Source organism: Macaca fascicularis, chromosome 19 (assembly GCF_037993035.2).
Source record: "Macaca fascicularis isolate 582-1 chromosome 19, T2T-MFA8v1.1".
NCBI classification, from domain to species: domain Eukaryota; kingdom Metazoa; phylum Chordata; class Mammalia; order Primates; family Cercopithecidae; genus Macaca; species Macaca fascicularis.
Window position 1 is genome coordinate 54,828,423 of NC_088393.1, and position 23,450 is coordinate 54,851,872.

At 51.9% G+C, this 23,450-nt stretch overlaps 1 protein-coding gene across 3 annotated transcripts; it reads right to left on the reverse strand.

The window, feature by feature from the left end:
• Positions 1-2,173: 2,173 nt before the first annotated feature.
• On the reverse strand, positions 2,174-23,389 carry AP2S1 (adaptor related protein complex 2 subunit sigma 1). 3 transcript variants are annotated; one of them, XM_074024000.1, is made up of 5 exons: positions 23,250-23,389; positions 9,695-9,844; positions 3,458-3,571; positions 2,762-2,821; positions 2,174-2,559 (listed from the first exon to the last, which is right to left on the reverse strand). In XM_074024000.1, exons 2-5 carry the CDS (start codon positions 9,785-9,787, stop codon positions 2,458-2,460), a joined length of 369 nt encoding a protein of 122 aa, XP_073880101.1. In that variant the 5' UTR covers positions 9,788-9,844; positions 23,250-23,389; the 3' UTR covers positions 2,174-2,457. The 3 variants fall into 3 exon arrangements, with proteins under 3 accessions (XP_073880101.1, XP_005589726.1, XP_073880102.1); XM_005589669.4 differs by lacking the exon at positions 23,250-23,389 and adding an exon at positions 13,004-13,087; XM_074024001.1 differs by lacking the exons at positions 9,695-9,844; positions 23,250-23,389 and adding an exon at positions 13,004-13,087.
• Between the last annotated feature and the right edge of the window lie 61 nt (positions 23,390-23,450).

Consider the following 23,450-nt stretch of genomic DNA (forward strand, 5'->3'; position numbering starts at 1 on the left):
AAGGAAGGAAAGAAGGAGGGAGGGAGGGAGGGAGGGAGGGAGGGAGGGAAGGGAGGGAGGGAAGGGAAGGGAAGAAGGAAGGAGAGAGAGAGAGAGAAAGACAAAGAGAGAAAGAAACTGTGACAGGGGCCAGGGTGTTCTCAGCTTGCTAAAGGTGCCAGGCATAGGCGTGGCCAGCAGCCCCCACATTCTGCTCTCAGTGGGCATGGGGGGCCCCTTAACTCCAGAGGGCCCTAGAAACACTCAGGGGTGGCTTCTACCATCACAATGGCCAGAAAGCCACTTCTGGCACTTGGTCGGTGGGTCAAAAGTCCAGCCACTCCTGGGGCAGCCTCACAATGAGGGATTGTCCTGGCGCAAATGCCAGCAGTGCTGTTGCCTAGAAACACAAGTCACGAAGCCCAGTGCCTACATTTCCAACAACCACCAGGGAGAGCGGATAAAAATGAGGGTTCTGGAGCTGCCCGCCTGGCTTCAAAACTGGCTCAAAACAAACCTGGTTTGGTCACTGACTAGCTACAGACCTTGGTCAAGTCTTTTTTTTTGAGATGGAGTCTCGCTCTGTTGCCCAGGCTGGAATGTAGTGGCGCAATCTCAGCTCACTGCAACCTTCACCTCCCAGGTTTAAGTGATTCTCCTGCCTCAGCCTCCCAAGTAGCTGGGACTACAAGTGCATGCCACCACGTCCAGCTAATTTGTTTTTTTTTTTGAGATGGAGTCTCACTCTGTCACCCTGGCTGGAGTGCAGTAGCGCAACCTCAGCTCACTGCAAGCTCTGCCTCCGGGTTCACACCATTCTCCGGCCTCAGCCTCCCGAGTAGCTGGGACTACAGGTGCCTGCCACCACGACCGGCTAATTTTTTGTATTTTTAGTAGAGATAGGGTTTCACCGTGGTCTCTCTCCCCTGACCTCATGATCTGCCTGCCTCGGCCTCCCGAAGTGCTGGGATTACAGGCGTGAGCCACAGCGCCCAGCCTAATTTTTATATTTTTAGTAGAGACAGGATTTCACCATGTTGGCCAGGATGATCTCAATCTCCTGACCTCGTGATTCGCCCGCCTCGGCCTCCCAAAGTGTTGGGATTACAGGTGTGAGCCACAGTGCCCGGCCCAATTTTTGTATTTTTAGTAGAGACAGGGTTTCACCATGTTGGCCAGGATGGTCTCGATCTCCTGACCTCGTGATCCACCCGCCTCAGCCTCCCAAAGTGCTGGGATTACAGGCGTGAGCCACAGCGCCCGGCCTGGTCATCTTTTAATGTTCTTGGGCTTGATGATCTCACTTGGAAAATGGAGATAATAACAGTCCCGTCCTTGGCTGGATGGGATGGCTCATGCTTGTAATCCCAACACTTTGGGAGGCCAAGGCAGGAAGATCGCTTGAGCCAGGAGTTCCAGACTAGCCTGGGCAACAGGGAGAGCCCTCGTCTCAGGACGAGGCAGGCTGATCACCTGAGGTCAGGAGTTTGAGACCAGCCTGGCCAACATGGTGAAACCTTATCTCTACTAAAAATACAAAAAATTATCTGGGCATGGTGGCACACGCCTGTAATCTCAGCTACTTGGGAGGCTGAGGTGGGAGAATCACTTGAAACTGGGAGGCGGAGGTTACAGTGAGCCAAGCTAGCGCCATTGCACTCTAGCCTGGGCAAAAAGAGTGAAACTCCGTCTCAAAAAAGAAAAATTAACCAGGCGTGGTGGTACACATCTGTAGTCCCAGCTACTTGGGAGGCTGAGGTGGGAGGATCAACTGCGCCCAGGAGGTCAAGGTTGTAGTGACCCACGGTCCTGCCACTGCACTCCAGCCTGAGCAATAGAGTGAGACCATGTCTCAAAAAAAAAAAAAAAAAAAAAAGTCCCACGCTCATCATCTAGTGAGCTTTAAGTAAGGTAAGACACGTCAATTATTAGAACAATGCCTGGGAGAGGGTGAGTGCCATTCAGCACTAGCTGAGGATTGTTATTTTAGTCACAAGTGCCTGGAATCTAAACCTATCACCCCTTCCAGCCTGGGGGCCCTTGGTGGGCAGGAGCAGGTCTGAAGAGCACCCGGGTGTCTCACCTTGCTCAGCACAATGAGGGGTGTTTGTTGACTGACTGACGGACTGAAGGCAGGGCATCCTGGGTATCTGGTTCCCAGGGGAGATAGGCAAGGGCTCAAAGACGGCAAGGCTAGGCAGGACCACAGGTTTATTGGGGGCTCCACGCACACACGCTCATGGCGTCACACGACAGCAGCACGGTTACTCGGGACACACACAGTGGCCTCCGCCCACAGCCAGGGCCCAGAGGCAGTGGGGTGCAGTCTCCTCCCTTGCGGCCCAGACCCAGCTGGGTCCCTTCCTCCTGGGCGGCTGAGGGAGGGACTGCTGGGTTGGCGACGGGCCTGGAAAGGGGAAGCGAGCAGGTGAGTCCAGGAGGGGCCGGGGCCGGGGCCGGGGTGGGGCTCGCCTGCCCTCACTCCAGGGACTGTAGCATCAGCAGCTGTTTCAGCACCTTCGTCTGGCTGGTCTCTCGGATTTCACCGGCCAGGAACATCTCGTCCACGACCGTGTAAACCTGTGTGAGGGGAGACCCTGGGGTGAGAGGAGGCCCTCTGGGATGCTGGCCCGGACCCTGGAAGCTGGGGCTCTGATGCCCCTCGAGCCGGGACACAGACCTCAGCAGAGGCTCTGGGTGGCTAGTGCACCACGGGTCCCCCTCTGTCCCCCTCTGTCCCCCTCCTCCGGGTCCTTCAGCCTCCTCTTCACCAGGAGCCTACCTTGTAGAAATTGAACACCAGGTCCAGTTCACAGACATTGTGGAAATATTCGTTTAAGACCTGGGAGAGGAAGGCAGAGATGGTAAGAGATGGGCAGGGAGAGAGCCACACATGCACAGGGATGAGAACAAGGTCATCAGAAAGAGATAGCGAAAAAAAGAGACCAAGGGGGAGGCAGGGGAGAGAGAGAGACAGTGATAGGGAGAGAGGCAAGGACACACACAGAGAGAAACAAAAGCCAAGGTCGATGCAAAGAGATGGTAAAAGGTCAGGTGCGGTGGCTCACACCTGTAATCCTAGCACTTTGGGAGGCTAAGGCAGAAGGATCACTTGAGGTTAGGAGTACAAGACCAGCCTGGTCAACATGGTGAAACCCCATCTCTACTAAAAATACAAAAATTAGCTGGGCATAGTGGCACGCGCCTGTAATCCCAGCTACTTAGGAGGCTGAGGCAGGAGAATCACTTTAACCTGGGAGGTGGAGGCTGCAATGAGCCAAGATTGCACCACCGCCCTCCAGCCTGGGTGACAGAGCAAGACTCCGTCTCAAAAAAAAAAGAAAGAAAAGAAATGGAGAGAGTCCCAGCCACCGCAGAGGGGAAGACTCAGGAGGGACCAGGGCGGGTTCCCAATCCTCGGGGGCCACGCCAGGACTGCCCGCCTGCCTCCCCACCTCACCTCCCCCTCCTGCCATACCTCCACGAAGTTGTGAATGGCCTCCAGGTAAGCCAGGTTGTTGTCATTGACGTCCACACAGATGCAGAAGTAGAGGCCAGCATAGCGGCGGTAGATGATCTTAAAGTTCCGGAACTGCAGAACAGAGAGGCTGTCAGCAACGCAGCTTGCCGGGACCCAACGTGCCAGATACGGTGGGGCCAAAACATTCAGTCCTTCACTCCACACGTGGTCCCAAGGCCCAGCTCTGCGCCTGGCCCTGTGCTGGGGTCACAGCAGTGACCGAGACAGCCCTAACCCTGCTCGCGGTACAGTGGGGGCAGGCATCCCCAGAGTGGACAGGACTGGGCTGTGAGAACCCAAAGAGGGGGCCTAACTCCCTCTGATCCTGGGGAGTCAGGGGGGGCTTCCTGGAGGAGCAGGTATCGGAGCTGAGACCTGGAGGATAGGCAGGAATGTTCCAAGCAGATAGCAAAAGCCCAGGGCTGGGCGGGAGCCTGACATGTTCACCAGCATCCATGCAACCTTGCCGCTCCTTTCTGTGACTTCCTGCTACCTCTGGAGACAGTCACGTTCCTTAGCCTGGAATTAATTAACTCAATTATTTAACAAATATTTCCTGAGCAGCTACTCTATGCCAGGCCTGTGATAGGCAGTGCGGGGAGGAGGGTCACCACTGTCACCAAGACGATCCTGGGTCCTTGTCCTGCCCTCACTGAAATGTGATATATACAGTTAGCATAGTAACACAGACACACACCGTGAACAAATATGCCAGGATCAGGGACACGGATTCTAATTTTATGCGTGTGTTAAGTAGATAGAGACAGATACATATATATGCATACTGGGTTGCAAAGTACAATGTCTTTGGCCAAAACCTGAAAATCCCAGTTCAGTTCTATATGTTCTCAATGTGAGGTCCATTACCAAAAAAAAAAAGAAAAAAAAAAAATCCCAGCACTCCAGGAGGCCGAGCGAGAGGATCACTTGAGCCCAGGAGTTTCAGGCCAGCTTGGGCAACATGGTGAAACCCCGTCTATACAAAAATATAAAAAGTAGCTGGGTATGGTGGCGTGTACCTGCGGTCCCAGCTACTCAGGAGGCTGAGGTGGGAGGATGACCTGAGCCTGGAAGGTCAAGGCTGCTGTGAGCCATGTTCACATCACTGTGCTCCAGCCTGGGAGACAGATACCCTGTCTCAAAAAACACACAAAAACAGCAGCTGCAGGTCTGGGGTGTGCGTGTGGCGCCACCAGCTGGCAGCTATGAGTGCCAGCATCAGTCCTCGGCTTTCTTTTTTTTTTTTGAGTCTTGCTCTGATGCCAGGCTGGAGTGCGTGGTGCGATCTCGGCACACTGCAATCTCCACCACTGGGTTCAAGCGATTCTCCTGCCTCACTCTCCCAAGTAGCTGGGATTACAGGTGTGCCACCACACCCAGCTAATAGCTTTTTACTCATTTTTTCAGCTCAATCTCTTGTTCATTGCTATACTCCAAGCATGTTTTCAGGGATTTTTTGGTTTTTTTTTGAGACAGAGTCTCACTCTGTTGCCCAAGCCGGAGTGCAGTGGCACGATCTCAGCCCACTGCAACCTCCGCCTCCCAGGTTCAAGCAATTCTCCGACCTCAGCCTCCTGAGTAGCTAGGAATACAGGTGTGCACCACCATGCCTGGCTAATTTTTGTATTTTCAATAGAGATGGGGTTTCACCATGTTCGCCAGACTGGTCTCCAACTCCTGACCTCAGATGATCCACATGCCTCTGCCTCCCAAAGGGCTGGGATTACAGGCGTGAGCCACCGCGCCTGGCCTGAGTCCGTTCTTCTGGTGTAATTACGGTAAGGCCTACATATAACCCATAGGTAAATGACCTGACACTGATCAGCAGTGCTCCTCTCTTCCTGCAATCCAGCTTTTCTGACTCTCACCCTCCTCTGCCTCCAGCTACTGCTCCATCTTTCCAGCCTCCCCTTCCTGTTTTAAATTTCGAGGCTTCTCAGGGATCTGCTACAGAGCCCCGTATCTCCTCCAGCTATATTCTCTCACAGAAGCACATTCTCTCATCCTGCAGGCTGGGGCAGGTGTCCCCTCTGAACACCCCACGCCACTGCCCCACCCCTGCCCCGCCCCAGCCTGACCACTGCCAGTCGTCACTGTATGGGGATGGGTCTGTCTCCCCATTGGACTGTGAAGGAAGCTGGAGCTGTCACACTGTGTCCTCCGTGCCGCCCTGCAAAGGGCTGACACAGGATAATGGCCCCCAAAGACGTCCACATCCTAATCCCAGACCCTGTGAATATGGGACCTTATATGGCAAAAGGGACTCTGCAGTCTCTTAACTTGTGATGAAGTTAAGAAGCATGAGATGGGGCGATAATCCCAGATGGTTCAGGCGGGAGCAATGTCATCACAGGGCTGCTAATAAGGGAAAGTGGGAGGCGGGACAGTGCGAGTGAGAGAGAGATTGGAAGATGGCCAGGTACCCGGCCTCACGCCTATCATCCCAGCACTTTCGGAGGCCAAGGCTTGAGCTCAGGAGTTCAAGGGCAGTCTAGGCAACATATCAAGACCCCATCTCCATAAAACATACAAAAAATTAGTTGGGCGTGGTGGAAGGTACCTGTAGTCCCAGCTACTCAGGAGTCTGAGGTGGGAGGATCCCTTGAGCCTGGGAGGCGGAGGCTGCAGTGAGCTATGATTGCACCGCTGCACTCCAGCCTGGGATACAGAGTGAGACTCTGTCTCAAATAATAATAATAATAACAAGAGGGATAGCCCGCATCTTCCAGCTGCCTACTCCTCCCTTTGATCTTCACTCACAAGTCCCCTCCAGGAAGCCCTCCAGACCCCCAGGCTGGGTCAGGTGCCCTCCCCCAACCAGGCTCCTGGATCCCAGCCCAGGCCACTCTGGTTGTCACTGTCTACGGACACGCTTGTGTTCCCTCCTGGGCTGTGAGTCCCAAGAAGGCAGCACAAGGCTGTCTCAGCGGCCGCTGTGAACCCAGCACTGGGCTGATCACGAGGAGGCAGGCAGAAACATTGGGTGAACACATGCACAAAGGAACAGCTGAATGAATGGGCAGGCCTGGATCCTGGAGGCACGGAGGAACTCAAGAGCTGAGCGTCAGCCTCCTCTGTCACATTCTCATCTGCCCAGCCGGCCTTTCTGGCTGCTCCTGTATCACTGGGCCTCACTGACCCCTCCTGGGCCCCAGCCCTCAGCACAGGACCGGCCACTACACCAGCAGCAAGGCGCCCACACAGCCAGAACACCCGACACCCAGTTCCTCTCCCCCTTCCCACCTGCTGCTCTTGTGAGAACACCAGTGGCCTCCTCCTGGAGAGGCAGGTCCAACCCTTTCCCCCTCCGGGCTTCTGGGACACCCAGTCTCTTGGTTCTCCTCTCCCTCCTCGTCTCCCTGACTGCAGATGTGGCCCTCTGGTGCTCTCCTCAGTCTATCCTCACTTCCCTGGTGAGTTCCTTGGCCTCGGTGTCCTTCTTCGTGCAGAAATGCTGTTTCCATATCCTACTCAGCTCTCTCCAAGAACCCTGACTCATCACTTCTTCCTGGACATCTCTGCTGGGATGTGGACGATACTCAGGGCCTGACCCCCAACACCTCCCTCCTGATCTTCACCTCCACCTGCCCTTCCCATCTGCCCATCTCAGATAATGACAGCTCCATCCTACCCAGGGGCTCAAGTGGGAAACCTAACTGTCGTCCTGGCTCTGCCTTCTCTCACATTCCATGTCCAGTTCTTGGCCATTCAGCTGGGTCCACCTCCAAAACGCTCCTGGCCACCCCGACGGCTTCCATGCTGGTCCAGTCACCAGCATCCCCCACCTGGACGACTGCAGCCACCTCTCTCCGAGCAGTCTCCTGCTCTGCTCTTGCCCTATAGGGCAGCCTCAAGTTGGCCCATGGCCCTGCTCTGCTCAAAAACCTCCGTGGTTCAAGACCAGCCTGGACAACATAGCAAGACCACATCTCTACAAAAAATTTAAAAATTAGCCAGGCATGGTTGCTCATGGTTGCAATCCTAGCACTTTGGAAAGCCACAGTGGGCGGACTGCTTGAGCTCAGGAGTTCGAGACCAGCCTGGGCAACATGGAGAAACCCTGTCTCTACCAAAAATATAAAAACTAGCAGGGCGTTGGTGGCACATGCCAATGGTTTCAGTTACTTGGGAGGCTGAGGTGGGAGAATCGCTTGAGCCGAGAGGCGGAGGTTGCAGTGAGCTGAGATCGCGCCACTGCACTCCAGCCTAGGTGACAGAGTGAGAACCCATCTCAAAAAAAAAAAAAAAAAATTTAAAATTAGATGGGCATGGAGGTGCATGCCTGTAGTCCCAGCCACTTGGAAAGCTGAGGCAGGAGGCTTGCTTGAGCCTGGGAGGGTAGAGTGAGCTGTAATTGTACCACTGTACTCCAGCCTGGGAGACAGAGCAAGACCGTGTCACTAAAAAACACCAAAAAACAAAATCAACCTTTCTACGGCTCCCATCTGAGTCAGAGTAAGAGCCCAAGTCTTCCCTGCAACCCTGCACCAACAGATTACCCTGTTATCTTCTCTCTTTCATCGCTTCCCCTTCCTCGCTGGCATTCCTGCTATCCCTGGAACGCCCTAAGCATTCTCCTGCCTCGGGGACTTTGTACTTGCTGTTCCCTTGGCTTGAAATGTTCCTCTCAGACACTGCTTCCTTCCTCCCTCTTAAGTCCTTCAGGTCTTGGTCCAGTGTCACCTTTTCAGCAATGCCATCCTGACCAAACCACTGAAATCTGCACCCGGGCTGGGCGCAGTGGCTCATGCCTGTAATCCCAGCACTTTGGGAGGCCGAGGCAGGCACGTCACTTGAGCTCAAGAGTTTGAGACCAGCCTGGGCAACATGGTAAGACCCTGTTGCTACCAAAAATACAAATATTAGCTGGGCTTGGTAGAGCACAAGCCTGTAGTCCCAGCTACTCAAGAGGCTGAGGTGGGAGGACGGCTTAAACCCAGGAAGTTAAGGCTGCTGTGAGCCATGTTCGTGCCACTGCACTGCCGCCTGGGTGATAGAATGAGTTCCTGTTTCAAAAAAAAATTTTTTAAAGAGGGCTGGGCGCAGTGGCTCACACCTGTAATCCAGCACTTTGGGAGGCCAAGGTGGGTGGATCACTTGAGATCAGGAGTTCAAGACCCGCCTGGCCAACATGGTGAAACTCCATCTCTACTAAAAATACAAAAATTAGCAGGGCGTGGTGGCGAGCACCTGTAATCTCAGCTACTAGGGAGGCTGAGGCAGAGAATAGCTTGAACCCTAGAGGAGATTGCAGTGAGCCAAGATTGCCCCCATTGCACTCTCCAGCCTGGGTGACTGAGACAGACTCCATCTCAAAAAAAAAAAAAAAAAAAAAAAAGGCCAGGCACAGTGGCTCATGCCTGTAATCCCGGCACTTTGGGAGGCCGAGGAGGGTGGATCATGAGGTCAGGAGTTCGAGACCAGCCTGGCCAATATGGTGAAACCCCGTCTCTACTAAAAATACAAAATTAGCCGGGCGTGGTGGTGGGCGCCTGTAATCCCAGCTACTTGGAAGTAGGCAGGAGAATTGCTTGAACCTGGGAGGCGGAGGTTGCAGTTAGCTGAGATCACACCACTGCATTCCAGCCTGGACAACAGTGTGAGACTCTGTCTCAAAAAAAAATTAGTTAATTAATAAAATAACATGAAATAAAAAATAAAGATGAGGTTTTGCTACATTGCCCAGGCTGGTCTTGAACACCTGGGCTCAAGCGATCCTCCCACCTCAGCTTCCCAAAGTGCTGGGATTACAGGCATGAGCCACTGCACCTGGCCTATTCTCTCTACTTTTCTGTGTTTGAACATTCTATAGGAAGTCTGAAAAAGGCACCAGCAAAAAAAAAATTATTTGGCAAAAAAAAAAAAAAAAATTCTTTTTTAATCTTAGGTAAAAAAAATTAATAATAATAGTGCAAAACAAAAAGGCAAAATATTAATACTGATTAAATTTGGGTAGTAGGTATATGAATCTCCAATACACTTTTCTTTCATTGTACTAATCTATATGTTTATGATTTTTCACAATGAAGAGTACAAAGGAAGGGAAGAAGCAAGCAAGCTCAAAGCAGGTTGAGTGAATGAATATAGGATGGATAGAGGGTCCAAGGGGGTTCTTGCAACTAGAGGCTGGGCAGGGAGTGGGGAAGTAGGGCATGAGGAAGCAGCGGGGTGCAGGAGGCATGAAACAGGCATCACCTCCACAAAGTTGGTGTGTTTGGCGTCTCGGACGGTGACCACGGCGTGCACCTCCTCAATCAGCTTCTGTTTCTCATCATCATCAAACTGCATGTACCACTTGGCCAGGCGCGTCTTGCCTGCCCGGTTCTGGATGAGGATAAAGCGGATCTGGGGAGAGCAGGAGAAGGAGGAAGTGAGAGAGGCAGGGAGGGCGGGTTGGGCGCTGCCCAACGACCCCACCCATCCACCCAGAGGAGAGATAGGGCTCAGGGCCTCCCTGCTGTCTGACTTCCAGGAGTCTCGGCTGCTCCCCAGACCCAAGCCAGGCCAGCCTGGCCACATGCTCCATCCCTGGTCCCTCCAGCACCCCTGTGAAGTGACTTCCCTTCCACAAGTCAACTCAGGAGTCAGCTCCGAGTCCCAGGCTCCACCACCTCTTGTCTCTCTCTCTTTTTTTTTGTAGAGACAGAGTCTTGCTATGTTGCCCTGGCTGGTCTTAAACTCCTGGGCTCAAGCAATTCTCCCACGTCAGCCTCCCAAAGTGCTAGGATTACAGGCACGAGCCACCGTGCCCAGCCTTGTCTGCCTCTCTAGGCCTCAGTTTCCTCACCAGCAAAACAAGTCTCCCAAGAAGATTCATCTCGCCAGGGTGGTTTTTCATTATTGTTTTTTGTTATTTTTAAATGTTTAGTGTTTCGTTCTGTCACCCAGGCTGGAGTGCAATGGTGCAATCTTGGCTCACTGTAACCTCCACCTCCTGGGTTGAAGCAATTCTCCTGCCTCAGTGTCCTGAGTAGCTGGGATTACCGGCACCTGCCACGACACCTGGCTAATTTTTGTATTTTTGGTAGAGACGGGGTTTCACCATGTTGGCCAGGCTAGTCTCGAACTCCTGACCTCAGGTGATCCACCCGCCTCTGCCTCCCAAAGTGTGGGGTTATAGGCATGGGCCACCATGCCCAGCCAACCAGGGTTTTTTTAAAGGTTAAAAAAAAGTTTATAAACTTAGTCCAGTGGCTAGGAGGTGGTAGATACTCAAATGTTTGAGGTTCAGACTCCTTTGGGCTAAGTCTCAGCTCTGCCACTTCTTTTTTTCTCTTTGCTTACTAACTTTTTATAAAATTGAAATGTAATTCACACACTATAAAATCCATCCACTTAAAATGTAGACAGTTAAAATGGGTTTTGGTATATTCTCTTAGTATATATTCACAGTTGTGTAAAAATCACCACTATCTTTTTTTTTTTTTTTTTGAGACAGAGTCTTACTCTGTCGCCTAGGCTAGACTGCAATGACACTGTCTCAGCTCACTGCAACCTCTGCCTCCCAGGTTCAAGCGATTCTCCTGCCTCAGCCTCCTAAGTACCTGGGATTACAGGCGCACACCACCATGCCCGGCTAATTTTTGTATTTTTAGTAGAGATGGGGTTTCACTATGTTGGTCAGGCTGGTCTCGAACTCCTGACTTTGTGATCTGCCCGCCTCAGCCTCCCAAAATGCTGGGATTACAGGCATGAGCCACTGTGCCCGGCCTTTTCTCTTTTCTTTTCTTTTTTTTTTTTTTTTGAGACAGAATCTCACTCTGTCACCTAGGCCAGTGGCACAGTCTCGGCTTACTGCAGCCTCTGCCTCCCGGGTTCAAGCGATCCTCCTGCCTCAGGCTCCCAAGTAGCTGGGATTACAGGCGTCCACCACAACGCCTGGCTAATTTTTGTATTTTTAGTAGAGAGGGGGGGTCTTACCATGTTGACCAGGCTGGTCTCGAACTCCTGACCTCATGTGACCAGCCTGCCTCAGCCTCCCAAAGTGCTGAGATTACAGGCATGAGTCACCACCCCAGCCTGAGAGTCTTCTCTTAGGAAAGAGTCCACTCTCTTTCCTAAGCCTCATTCTCCACACACTCTATCCTCCCTCCCCCAACCAACCAAACTGGACTGCAACAGGATGTTACACTCTCCTTCCAAGAACTCCTTCTGCTGAGCCAGGGAAAACCACTTCCTAGCAGGGGAGGGGTCCCGGGCAGGAAGGGACGTTGGGGGACCTACACCAGGCAGCCACAGCCTGGGAGCCAAGCCCGAGACATATGCACAGAGTTAGGAGAACTAGAAGCAAACCCACAGAGTTGACAAAACGCTCTGCCTCTTGCTCCCAAATTCTCTCGTATACCTCTCCCTGTTTTCTTCCCAATCGGAATCTCAAGTCCTCTCCGTCCTGAATCCCTGCATCCTCACGCCTCTACCGTCCCCCCTAGATGCCCCCCAACCTTCCCTGTCTCCAATCCCCCTCATCTGGAGTTGTTCCCTTTTGACCTCCACTTTCTCGGTCTTAGTTCCCCTCCTTGGGGCCTCAATGGGCTTTTTATTGGTGACATCCCTTGCTCCACTCCCAGGTTTCCTCCCTTCTTCAAAAGGTCACATTTTGCCTCCAAGGACCCTGTTCCCGGAGGAGACTCCGCCCCGACTCTGACACCCTTTCCCATTCGTTTTCTTTCCCAACTTCCAGCCCGAGGAACCCTTTCCTAGATCCAAAGCCCCAACCTGGGGGATAGGGGCACTCCTAAATCCAATGTTCAGTCTTTGCCCCAACAAAGATTCCTCCCCAGATCTCACACTTTCAAGCCCCACAAGATCTCTCTTTTTGGAAAGACCTATTCAATTGCTATTCAATTGCTCCCCATTCATTCCGAGTGTCTATCTTATCTCCAGGCCCTCTCTCCTTTTACAGAGCTCTCCCAGACGCTTAAGTCTCATTCCCGACAGTTGCCTCCTTTTGGTTTCCTGTGCCAGGTCTCTTCTCCTTGAGATGATCCCTCTCTCATAGGCAGTCTCCTGCCCCTGTTTCAACATCCCCTCTCCACCTGCAATCAGATCCTTGTCTCTAGAGACTCCTCCCACCAAGAAAACCTCCCTCCCCTTTTCCAAGGTCTCGCGTTCTTGTCCCAGCGCTCCCGCCACACTTCCAGAGCGCCTTCCTCTTTGGGACGCCCCCTCCCCACCTCCAATGCCTTCTCGCTACCCCCAAGACTGTGTCTCACGAGTTTCCTCCCGTTTCAAAGCTTCCAACTATCTACAATGTCTCCCACCTGCACGGCCCTTTCCCCTTGGAACACCACCCCAATGCCCGTCGCCGCGAGACCCCTGGTAACCCCCGCGCTTAGAATCACCGCCCTGTGCCCTCCTTCCCGGCCCTGGCCCCAATCCCCGGAGCCCGCGCCCGACCCAGACCATCCGCAGCAGAGAAGGGGCTTGTCAGCGCCCAATCGAGCCTCGGCTATTTACGCGTGGACCCCCCCTCCGCCAGTCCCAGGCATAGCGCGCCCCCGTTACCATGGCGACCCCCGTCCGGACCCCAGCGGCCCCGGTCCCGCGGCGACTGGGCAGCTCCGGCTCAGGGTGCAGTTGTAGGGCCCTGAGCTAGAGCGGACTTCCGGTAGAAAAACCCGCCTTCCCTCTCGCGCACAGACCCCTGGGAGTTGTAGTTTCACCAATGGGGTCAGCCTGGGTGAAGATGGGTGAAGAGTCACAGCCAGTCCTTTTCCTACCAAACGAGTCAGATCCCAAGTGCATGCTGGGATTTGTGAACAAACATCTTTACAGAGGACTACAGTTCCCAAGATGATGAAGAACCAGCGGTGCAGGCGTTGCATTCGGGGAAATGTAGTTCTCTTAGGCACCCCCCGCCCCACACCCCAGAGAGAAGGGCATGCTGGGAATAGTAGTTTTAAATTTTGAAAAACTGTCCTGGGGAGCTAGAAAATGTCTTTCCATTCCTCATTCAGTGATTTCTTCAATTTTTTTTTTTTAAATAGAGACGGGTCTAGATATATTGCCTAGGTTGATCTCGAACTCAGTTCAAGCGACCCTCAGCCTCCCAAATCACCAAGATTACAGGCATGAGCCACCACCACACCAAGCCAGTGCTTTGCTTAAAACATGTTGCATGTGTCTCTCGGGAGACAACAGTTTAAGAGCATGCATTTGAACCGGCCGGGCGTGGTGGCTCACCCCTGTAATCCCAGCAGTTTGGGAGTCCGAGGCGGGCGGATCACTTGGTCGGGAGTTCGAGAGACCAACCTGACCAGCATGGTGAAACCCCCATCTCTATTAAAAATACAAAAAATTAGCCGGGCATGGTGGTGCGCACCTACAATCCCAGCTACTCAGGAGGCTGAGGCAGGAGAATCACTTGAACCCAGGAGGCAGAGGTTGCAGTGAGCCCAGATCTCACCACTGCACCCCAGCTTGGGCAATAAAGACTCCAAAAAAAAAAAAAAAAAAATCTCTAGGTTGGCCGGGGTGTGGTGGCTCATGCCTGTAATCTCAGCACTTTGAGAGGCTAAGGTGGGTGGATCACCTGAGGTCAGGAGTTTGAGACCAGCGTGGCCAAAATGGTGAAACCCTGTTTCCACTAAAAATACAAAAATTAGCTGGGTGTGATGGAAGGTGCCTGTAATCCCAGCTACTCAGGAAACTGAGGCAGGAGAATTGCTTGAACCCGGGAGGCAAAGGTTTCAGTGAGCCGAGATCATACCATTACACTCTAGCTGGAGTGACAAGAGCAAAACTCTGTCAAAAAAAAAAAAAAAGCAAAAACTCCAGGTCCGCAGTTAGTTTAGTTTTTTTGGTGTGTTTTGCTTTTGTCTTTGTTTTTTTCCTGAAAGAGGGTCTCCCTTGGTCACCCAGGCTGTAGTACAGTGGCATGATCTCAGCTCACTGCAGCCTCAACCTGCTGGGCCCAAGCGATCCCCTGGCTTCAGCCTCCCGAGTTGCTGAGACTACATACACATGCCGTCACACCTGGCTATTTTTTGGTACTTTTTGTAGAGACAGGGTCTTGCTATGTTGCCTAGGCTGCTCTTGAACTCCTGAGTTCAAGCGATCCTTCCTCTTCCACCTCTCAAAGTATTGAGATTACAGGCATGAGTCACCATGCCCAACCTAGTTTGGTTTTTTAAAATGGCCTTTATTACATTTTAAAAATTATTTCATTTGCCCTATGAGTATGTAGTGTATGTTTGTCTAGATCTCTCATTAGGTAGTGAGTTGTTGAGGGCAGGGACCCCGTCTGATAACTGTATCTTCATTACCTAGAACATGATGACAGATGGTAAGCAGTCAATAAAGTTATTACTATTAGTACTGAGGGGAGATTGGCCCTAATAAGAACAAAGCAGGCCAGGCGTGGTGGCTCACTCCAGTAATCCCAGCACTTTGGGAGGCCAAGACGGGCAGATAACCTGACGTCAGGAGTTCGAGACCAGCCTGTCCAACATGGCGAAACAGCATCTCTACTAAAAATACAAAAATTGGCCAGGCTTGGTAGCACATGCCTGTAGTACCAGCTACTCGGGAGGCTGAGGCAAGAGAAGTGCTTGAACCCTGGAGGTGGAGGTTGTGGTGAGCCGAGATTTTGCCACTGCACTCCAGCCTGGGGGACAGAGAGAAACTCTGTTTAAAAAAAAAAAAAAAAAAAAAAAAAAATTAAATAAATAAAACAGAGTGTATTATGGAATTATGTAAATTTAAGGGATAGTACTGGCAGAATTACCAACACATTGTTGTTGAATATTACAGGGGCAAAAAGAGGCCAGAGATCATTTCTGTCTTATGTACTTTTTTGTCTCCAACAGGGTTGATACTAGGATGACATAAGCAAAGTGTCCAGCTTGCAAAATTTTAAAAGGACCTCACTCTTACATGCCAATTCCTCTCTTACACAGGACTGAGAACATGCGCCTCATTAAATTTTGTGCCCTTGCCTCCCCTTAGTCCCAGTCCTGATCTCCAGTGCTCAACTTCATACTTGGCACAAGTCTGGTGTTCAATAAACATTTGTTGAATGAATGAATGCATTTGCAGCAAGAAAACAGACACAGCCCCCACCCTCACAGCCTTCACAGTATAACAGGAAAAATGGACTTAAATGACATAACACAAATAAATTTTAAGGCCAGGCGCAGTGGTCATCCCTGTAATCCCAGCACTTTGGGAGGCTGAGGTGGGTGGATCACCTGAGGTTGGGAGTTCAAGAGCAGTCTGGCCAACATGGTGAAACCCCATCTCTACTAAAAGTACAAAAATTAGCTGGGCATAGTAGCTTGTGACTGTACTCCCAGCTACTTGGGAGGCTGAGGCACGAGAATCACTTGAACCCGGGAGGTAGAAGTTGTTGTGAGCTGAGAGTGTGCCACTTCACTCCAGCCTGGGCAACAGAGTGAAATTCTATCTCAAAAGAAAATAAAAAAAGGCCGGGCACGGTGGCTCATGCCTGTAATCCCAGCACTTTGGGAGGCCAAGGTAGTCAAATCACCAAAGGTCAGGAGTTTAAGACCAGCCTGGCCAACATGATGAAACCCTGTCTCTACTAAAAATACTTTTTAAAAAATTAGCCGGGTATGGTGGCAGGTGCCTGTAATTCCAGCTACTCGGGAGACTGAGGCAGGAGAATCACTTGAACCCAGGAGGCGGAGGTTGCAGTGAACCGAGATCATGCCATCGCTCTCCAGCCGGGGGCGACAAGAGCAAGACTTTGTCTCCAAAAAATTTAAAAAATAAATAAATAAATAAAAGAAGGCCAGGGGCGGTGGCTCACACCCATAATCCCAGCACTTTGAAAGGCAGAGACGGGTGGATCACCTGAGGTGAGGAGTTCGAGACCAGCTTGATCAATATGGTAAAACTCCATCTCTACTAAAAATACAAAAATTAGCCAGGCATAGTGGTGTGCAACTGTAGTCCCAGCTACTAGGAAGGCTGAACAGGAGAACTGCTTGAACCCAGGAGGCAGAGGTTGCAGTGAGCCAAGACCACACCATGGCACTCCAGCCTGGGCTATGGAGCGAGACTCCATCTAAAAAAAAAAAAAAAAAAGATATTAGCCAGTGCTACAGTCACGAGAACACTATCTTTTTTTTCTTTTTTTCTGTTCTGAGACAGGGTCTTGCACTATAAGCCATACTGGCATGCAGTGGTGCAATCACAGCTCACTGCAGCTTCAACCTCCAGGGCTCAAACAATCCTCCCACCTCAGCCTTCTGAGTAGTGGGAACTACAGGCACGCACCACCATGCCCAGCTAATTTTTAAATTTTTTGGAAAGAAGAAGTCTTGCTACATTTTCCAGGCTGGCATGTAAACGCTTGACTGGAGCTGAAGCACCTGTGTTCCAGGTGGCTCGCTCCTGCGGTTGGTAAACGAATGCTGGCTATTGGCCAGAGGTCTCAGTTGCTCTGCACGTGGATCTGTCCAGAAGGACATATGAATGTCCTCACATGGCAGCTGTTTTCCCAAAGAATGAGTGATCTAAGAAAGAGCATGGTGGAAGCTGCTATGTCTTTTATGACCTTGCCTCAGATCTTTTATGACACTGTCATTTCCACAATGTTCTATTGGTACCTAATCAGCCCTGTCCAATGCAGGAGGCAATGCAAATACCAGGTGAGACTCACTGGGGTCCATCGTGGAGGCTGGCTGCCACAGCTGCTCATAATGGGTAGCTAGCCAAGTTGAAGAGTTAGTGACAGCTTCCTAGACGGGGTGACATTTGAGCTGAGATCACAAGGACGAGTGGAGCCGGGCATGGTGGTGCATGCCTGTAATCCCAGCTACTCAGGAGGCAGGAGAATCACTTGAACCTGGGAGATGGAGGTTGCAGTGAGCCAAGATCGTGCCACTGCACTCCAGCCTGGGCAACGGAGTAAGACTCTGTCTCGGAAAAAAAAACCCAAAAAAGCAAAAAAAACAAGCGCAGTGGCTCATGCCTCTAATCCCAGCACTTTGAGAGGCCAAGGTGGGCGGATCACTTGAGGTCAGGAGTTTGACACCAGCCTGGACAACATGGTGAAAGCCCGTCTCTACTAAAAATACAAAAATTAGCTGGGCGTGGTGGTGTGCGCCTGTAATCCCAGTTACTTGGGAGGCTGAGGCAGGAGAATCGCTTGAACCTAGGAAGCAGAGGTTGCCGACAGCCGAGATGGCGCCACTGCACTCCAGCCTCTGTGACAGAGTAAGCTTCCTTTTCAAAAAAAAAAAAAAAAAAAAAAGGAGTGGAAATTAACCAAGCAAGGATTAGTGTCCAGGATGGGGCAGAGTGCTGGACAGAAGAACACAGGTAGGGAGAAGATCAAAACAACTTTGTCTCTACCCTGAGGAGTCTCATGGCTTGAGTGGTTTCGAGTCTGTTTGGGGCTACGTGGCACAGACATAGAAAAGATAAGTCCTGAAAGAACAATTATTTATTTATTTATTTTGCTACACAGGGTCTGGAACTCCTCCTGGCCTCAAGTGATCCTCCTCCGTTAGCCTCCTAATGTGCTGGAATTACAGTGGCGAGTCAGCGCGCCCGGCCTCAACTTTAAACGTTTATTAAAATAGAGAGGTTGTGGCGGGGCGTGGTGGCTCACGCCCGTCATCCTAGCACTTTGGGAGGCCAGGGCAGGTGGATTGCCTGAGCTCAAGAGTTTGAGACCACCCTAGGCAATATGACAAAACCCCGTCTCTAATAAACATACAAAAAATCAGCCAGGCGTGGTGGCGCGCGCCTGTAGTCCCAGCTGTTTGGGAGGCTGAGGCACGAGAATCGCTTGAATCCGGGAGGCAGAGGTTGCAGTGAGCGGAGATCACGCTACTGCACTACAGTCTGGGTGACAGAGAGAGACTGTCTCAAGAAAAAAACAAAAACAAAAACAAAAAACAGAGAGGTTGGCTGGTCGCGGTGGCTCATTCCTGTAATTCCAGCACTTTGGGAGGCCGAGGTGAGCGGATTACTTCAGTCCAGGAGTTCGAGACCAGCCGGGGCAACATGGCGAGGCCCTGTCTCTACAAAAAATATAAAAATTAGCCGGGTGCACTGGCACACGCCTATAGTCCCAGATACTGTGGAGGCTGAGGTGGGAGGATCCCTTCAGCCGGGAAGGAGGAGCTTGCAGTAAGCTGTGACTGCAGCACTGCGCTCCAGCCTGGGCGACGGAGCGAGACCTTGTCTCACATTTAAAAAAAAATATAGATGTTTATTATGCATTCATGCAGTAGATATTTAGTGCGTATCTACTAAGCAAGGGGCCCAGGCACTGCGATTCCGCGGTGAATCCGAGCATCCCCGCCTCCTGTTCCTGCCTCGTGATTGGCTGTTCTTGAACCAATGGCTGAAGAGTCCACCGCTCCGCCAGCCCTGCGGCGTCCTCCGGCTGCAGCTTCCCCGGTTCGGTTTGCAGGCGGCGCTGTGGACCCACTGACTCCTCCGTCACACGCAGACCTGGTCCCCACCCTCTCTGTTTCTTCAGACTCTCAGAAATGAAGACAGTGTATACCCCAGCGTCCCACCCTCTTTACAAAATCCTTTTGTGCATTTTTCTGCCTGTGCAGGTTTCCAATGCAGGTCCGGAATCCCACGCCCGCCTCTTATCAACCAACCCCGACGGCTCTCCAGTTGATGTGACCTCCAGACATTCGGGCCCCTAGGGCGATGCTTGGGAAATCTTGACAGCTACCCAAGCCGGCAGTCGGCACTTCTCTGTGTCGGTTAATTGTTTACTCGTTTGTTTATTTATCCTGGAGTGGAGGCTAGCCGGGTGCGCGGAGGCGGCTGCCCCCAGGGAAGCCCGCTTCCTGTGGTTGACTTGCTCAACTACTGTCCGCCCTCTTGCGCACTGGAAAAAATTGCAGAGCTGGGAATGCACCCCTTGATGGTTCCGTTCATGCAGTAAAACAATGCCTGGGCCCCTGCCTTCTGCCTGGATCCGTGCTAGAGATGTCTACGATGACTGAGACAGCCCTGGCCCTGCCCTCAGGGGCCTCGCAGTCCGATGGGAAAGACCTATCACCAGATATGGACCACCCAAGGTGGCCAGGGCTTGGACGGGAGACCTAAAGGGACTGTGGGAGCCTGGAAGAAGCAGCTGACCCAGCCTGTGGCATCAGAGAAGGCCTCCTGGAAGAGGGGACATCTGAGCTAGCATCTCAAAGAAGGCTAGAAGGACAACGACTTTGTCTCTGGCTACCATGTCCCCAGTGCCTACCACCCCCTTGTTTAGCATTGGATTCTTTTTTTTTTTTTTTTTGAGATGGAGTCTCCTCCTTTCATCCAGGCTGGAGTGCAGTGGTGCGATCTTGGCTCTCCGGGGTTCAAGTGATTCTCCTGCTTCAGCCTTCCAAGTAGTTGGGATTACAGGCGTGCACCACTATGCCTGGATGATTTTTGTATTTTTTGTAGAGACAGGGTTTCGCCATGTTGTCCAGGCTGGTTTCGAACTCCTGGTCTCAAGCAATCCACCCGCCTCAGCCTTCCAAAGTGCTGGGATTACAGGCCTGAGCTACTGCGCCTGGCCGACTCGTTCATTTTTATTTATTAACAAGTTTTAATTGTGGGCCATTTGCCAGACTTTGGAACTAGCCAGAGTCCCCTGCCTTCAGAGGGCTCACACACAAAATGGTGATATCAACACAGAACTTCATTTAATCTTTTTAGAGACAGGATCTGGCCCTGTGGCCCAGGCTGGAGTACAGTGGCACAATCGTAGCTCACTGAAGGCTTGAACTCCTGGACTCAAGTGATCTTTCTTCCTCAGTCTCCCAAAGTGCTGGGATCCAACACAGAACTGCAAACCCTGAACCCTGAAGAAATGTTATGTGTAGTAACGTGACCCAGTTGTCTGGGTTTATATCTCAAACCTGCTACTTACTAGCTGTGTAACCTTTCTGTACCTTATAACTTAACTCATAAGGTTGTGAGGATTCAGTGAGTTAATGGGTCTAAAGTGCTTTTAAACTGCTGCCTGGCATGTCCAGGTATGGTGGCTCATGCCTGTAAACTCAGCGTTTTGGGAGGCTGAGGCAGGAGGCTTGCTTGAGGTCAGGAATTTGAGACCACCCTGGGCAACACAGCAAGACTCCATCTCCACCAAAAGATAAAAAAAAACTGACCAAGTGTCATGGTGAGGTCATGTAGTTCCAGTTGCTCAGGAGGATTGCTTGAGTCCAGGAAGTTGAGGCTGCAGTGAGCCCTGATTGTTCCACTGCACTTCAGCCTGGGCAACAGAGCAAGACCCTGTCTCAAAAAAAAAAAAAAAAATCCACCAAAAAAACAAATAAAAAGAATGTTGACTAGCCTGGCCAACATAGTGAAACCCCATCTCTATTAAAAATACAAAAATTTGCCAGGTGTGGTGGCAGGCAACTGTAGTCCTAGCTACTCGGGAGGCTGAGGCAGGAGAATCGCTTGAACCTGTGAGGTGCAGGTTGCAGTGAGTCGAGACCACGGCATTGCACTCCAGCCTGGATGCCAGAGTGAGACTCCATCTCAAAAAAAAAAAAAAAAAAAAAGTTGTGGCCAGGCTTTGGGAGGCTGAGATGGGTGACAGCTTGAGGCCAGGAGTTCCAGACCAGCCTCGTCCGAACAGGTGAAACCCTGTCTCTACTAAAAATACAAAAATTAGCCAGGTGTGGCGCCTGTAGTCCCAGCTACTCAGGAGGCTGAGGTAGAAGAATCGTTTGAACCCGGGAGGTGGAGGTTGCAGTGAGCCGAGATTGCACCACTGCACTCCAGCCTGGGTAACAGAACAAGACTCTGTCTTGAAGGAAAAAAAAAAAAATGAGTGGGGCATGGCGGCACAAGCTTGTAATCCCAGCTGTAATCCCAGACTCTGTCTCAAAATAAAAAATTTTTAAAAGACTGTTGCTTGGTACGAAGTACTCATTTTTATTATTAAAGAACGAGGTATTAGGCCAAATCTGGGAGACTACCCTGAGAAGGTGACTTCAAGCTGAGAGTCGAAGGGTAAATCAGAGCTGATGGGTTCCCAAGGGGTTTGGGGGATCCAGCGTGAGCCCAACTGTCCTTGTTCTCCAGGTGCCGCCAGTTCACAAATTTAAGATTGAAAAGACCTGGAATACTGCATAGGTGTTAAAGACATTAATTTGAAGTACGGGTATCAGGAATTCACTGCCCCCCACCTTGTCTTTCCTGTGTCTCCTCAAGTAATATCAAAAGTCCCTTACACACCACGGTTTATAACGACAGCCCATGCACTCGATTTGGCAGCCCCACAGTGCTTAAAGAAAAGTTGTTGCTGTTGTTTCAAGCCACTAACATCTAAAAATCAGATTGAATGCATTAAAAGTACTTTTTTTTTTTTTTTTTTTGAGACGGAGTCTCCCTCTGTTGCCCAGGCTGGAGTCCAGTGCGATCTCGGCTCACTGCAACCTCTCCTTCCCGAGTTCAAGCCATTCTCCTGCCTCAGCCTCCCGAGTAGCTGGGATTACAGGCGCCCACCACGACGCCCACCTAATTTTTGTATTTTTAGTAGAGACAGGGTTTCATGTTGGCCAGGCTGGTCTCGACCTCCTGACCTCAAGTGATCCGCCCGCCTCGGCCTCCCAAAGTACTGGGATTACAGGCGTGAGCCACCATGTCCGGCCCTAAAAGTGCTACATTAAAAAAAAAAAAAAAAAAGGAAAATCCTTTAATATAAAAAGCTTTATTAATGGAATAAACAAGCCCATGTAATTTTATCAACGCTTACAGAGCGCTTACTATATGCAAGGCCTGATTTCCAGAGCTTTACAAAATATAATCTATTTAATTTTCACAGCAGCCCTACGAGAGAGGTATGATTATTATCCCATTTTATAGATGAAGAGACTTATGGCAGAAATGCCAAATGTAATAGGAAACAGCCTTTCTTCATGCATTCCACAAATATTGGCTTGGCGCCCGGGAAGCTCATCTTCCACGATCTGTACTTCCGGAGGAGTCCCAGAGGAACACCTCCTCAGTTCAGAGGAGTCAAGGGTTACAGCGGTGCCCTCTCCCATCACTACTCTTTTCCTTTCAGGCGCCCTAATTGACATTTGATTTGTAGTCATTTGCACAATGCTAAGTGACAGGCTTGGGCTGCACACAGTACCAGGCCGTCTTCCCTCTCCTGGGGATCAGGCGATCACAGAACCAAAAACAAGTTGCAAGGACGCGCGCGTTGGCTGCGGATTTTCTTCACAGCCAGGAGAAAGAGCACGCGCTCTCCATCCCCGCCTCTTCTTCCGGGACGACGAATTGCGGGGCTCGGATTGGGCTGAGGCGGGCCACGCCTCCTCATATCCTCCAATCAACTCCCTCTCTGGTGGGCTCCCTCCTTCTCAGCCCCGCCCCACCGCCCCACGTTACGTCGCTCCTTCTGGCCTCCTCCGTTATCCCGGGGGCTGCGGCTCGCGCGGCAAACCCACCTCCCGTTGCTTCCCATTGGCTGCTCAGGTCCCGCGCGAGCGGGATCGCGCCCTTCGCCCCCCACCCCCAAAACCGGGCCATGCCTCTCTCCTTCGGCTTTCTCCAGAAGCCAGCGCGAGGTGGCAGATCGGCTGCTTGAGGCGCGCGCGGAGACGCGCGCTCCTCCTGCGGGCCACTCCCTCTGCCCTGCGCCAACAGCTGCGCTGGCTGGCAGCCCCCCGCGCACGCGCGCTCCCCCACCCCGCTCCCTCTGCTCGTTTGCAGCTCGCCTAGAGCTCAGTCACGACGGCGGCCGCCGCAGTAGCTGCATTTTTGGGGGTGCACGCGCACTGCACCGTCCGCGGCGGTTCCTAACCTCAGGCAGCGGCGGTGGCAGTGAGACCCTCGGGTGCGCACGCGCTCTGACCTCTCCCCACTGCCTCGCTGGTCGTCCCTTCGCGGCGCGCGCCCAGGGGCCGTTATCCCCCTGCAACGGTCCACGCGCCGCGCACGCGCAGTAGCGAGGGGGCGCGCGCGCGGGAGCGGCCGTCGCAGGAAGGAGGTGCAGCCGCTGCCG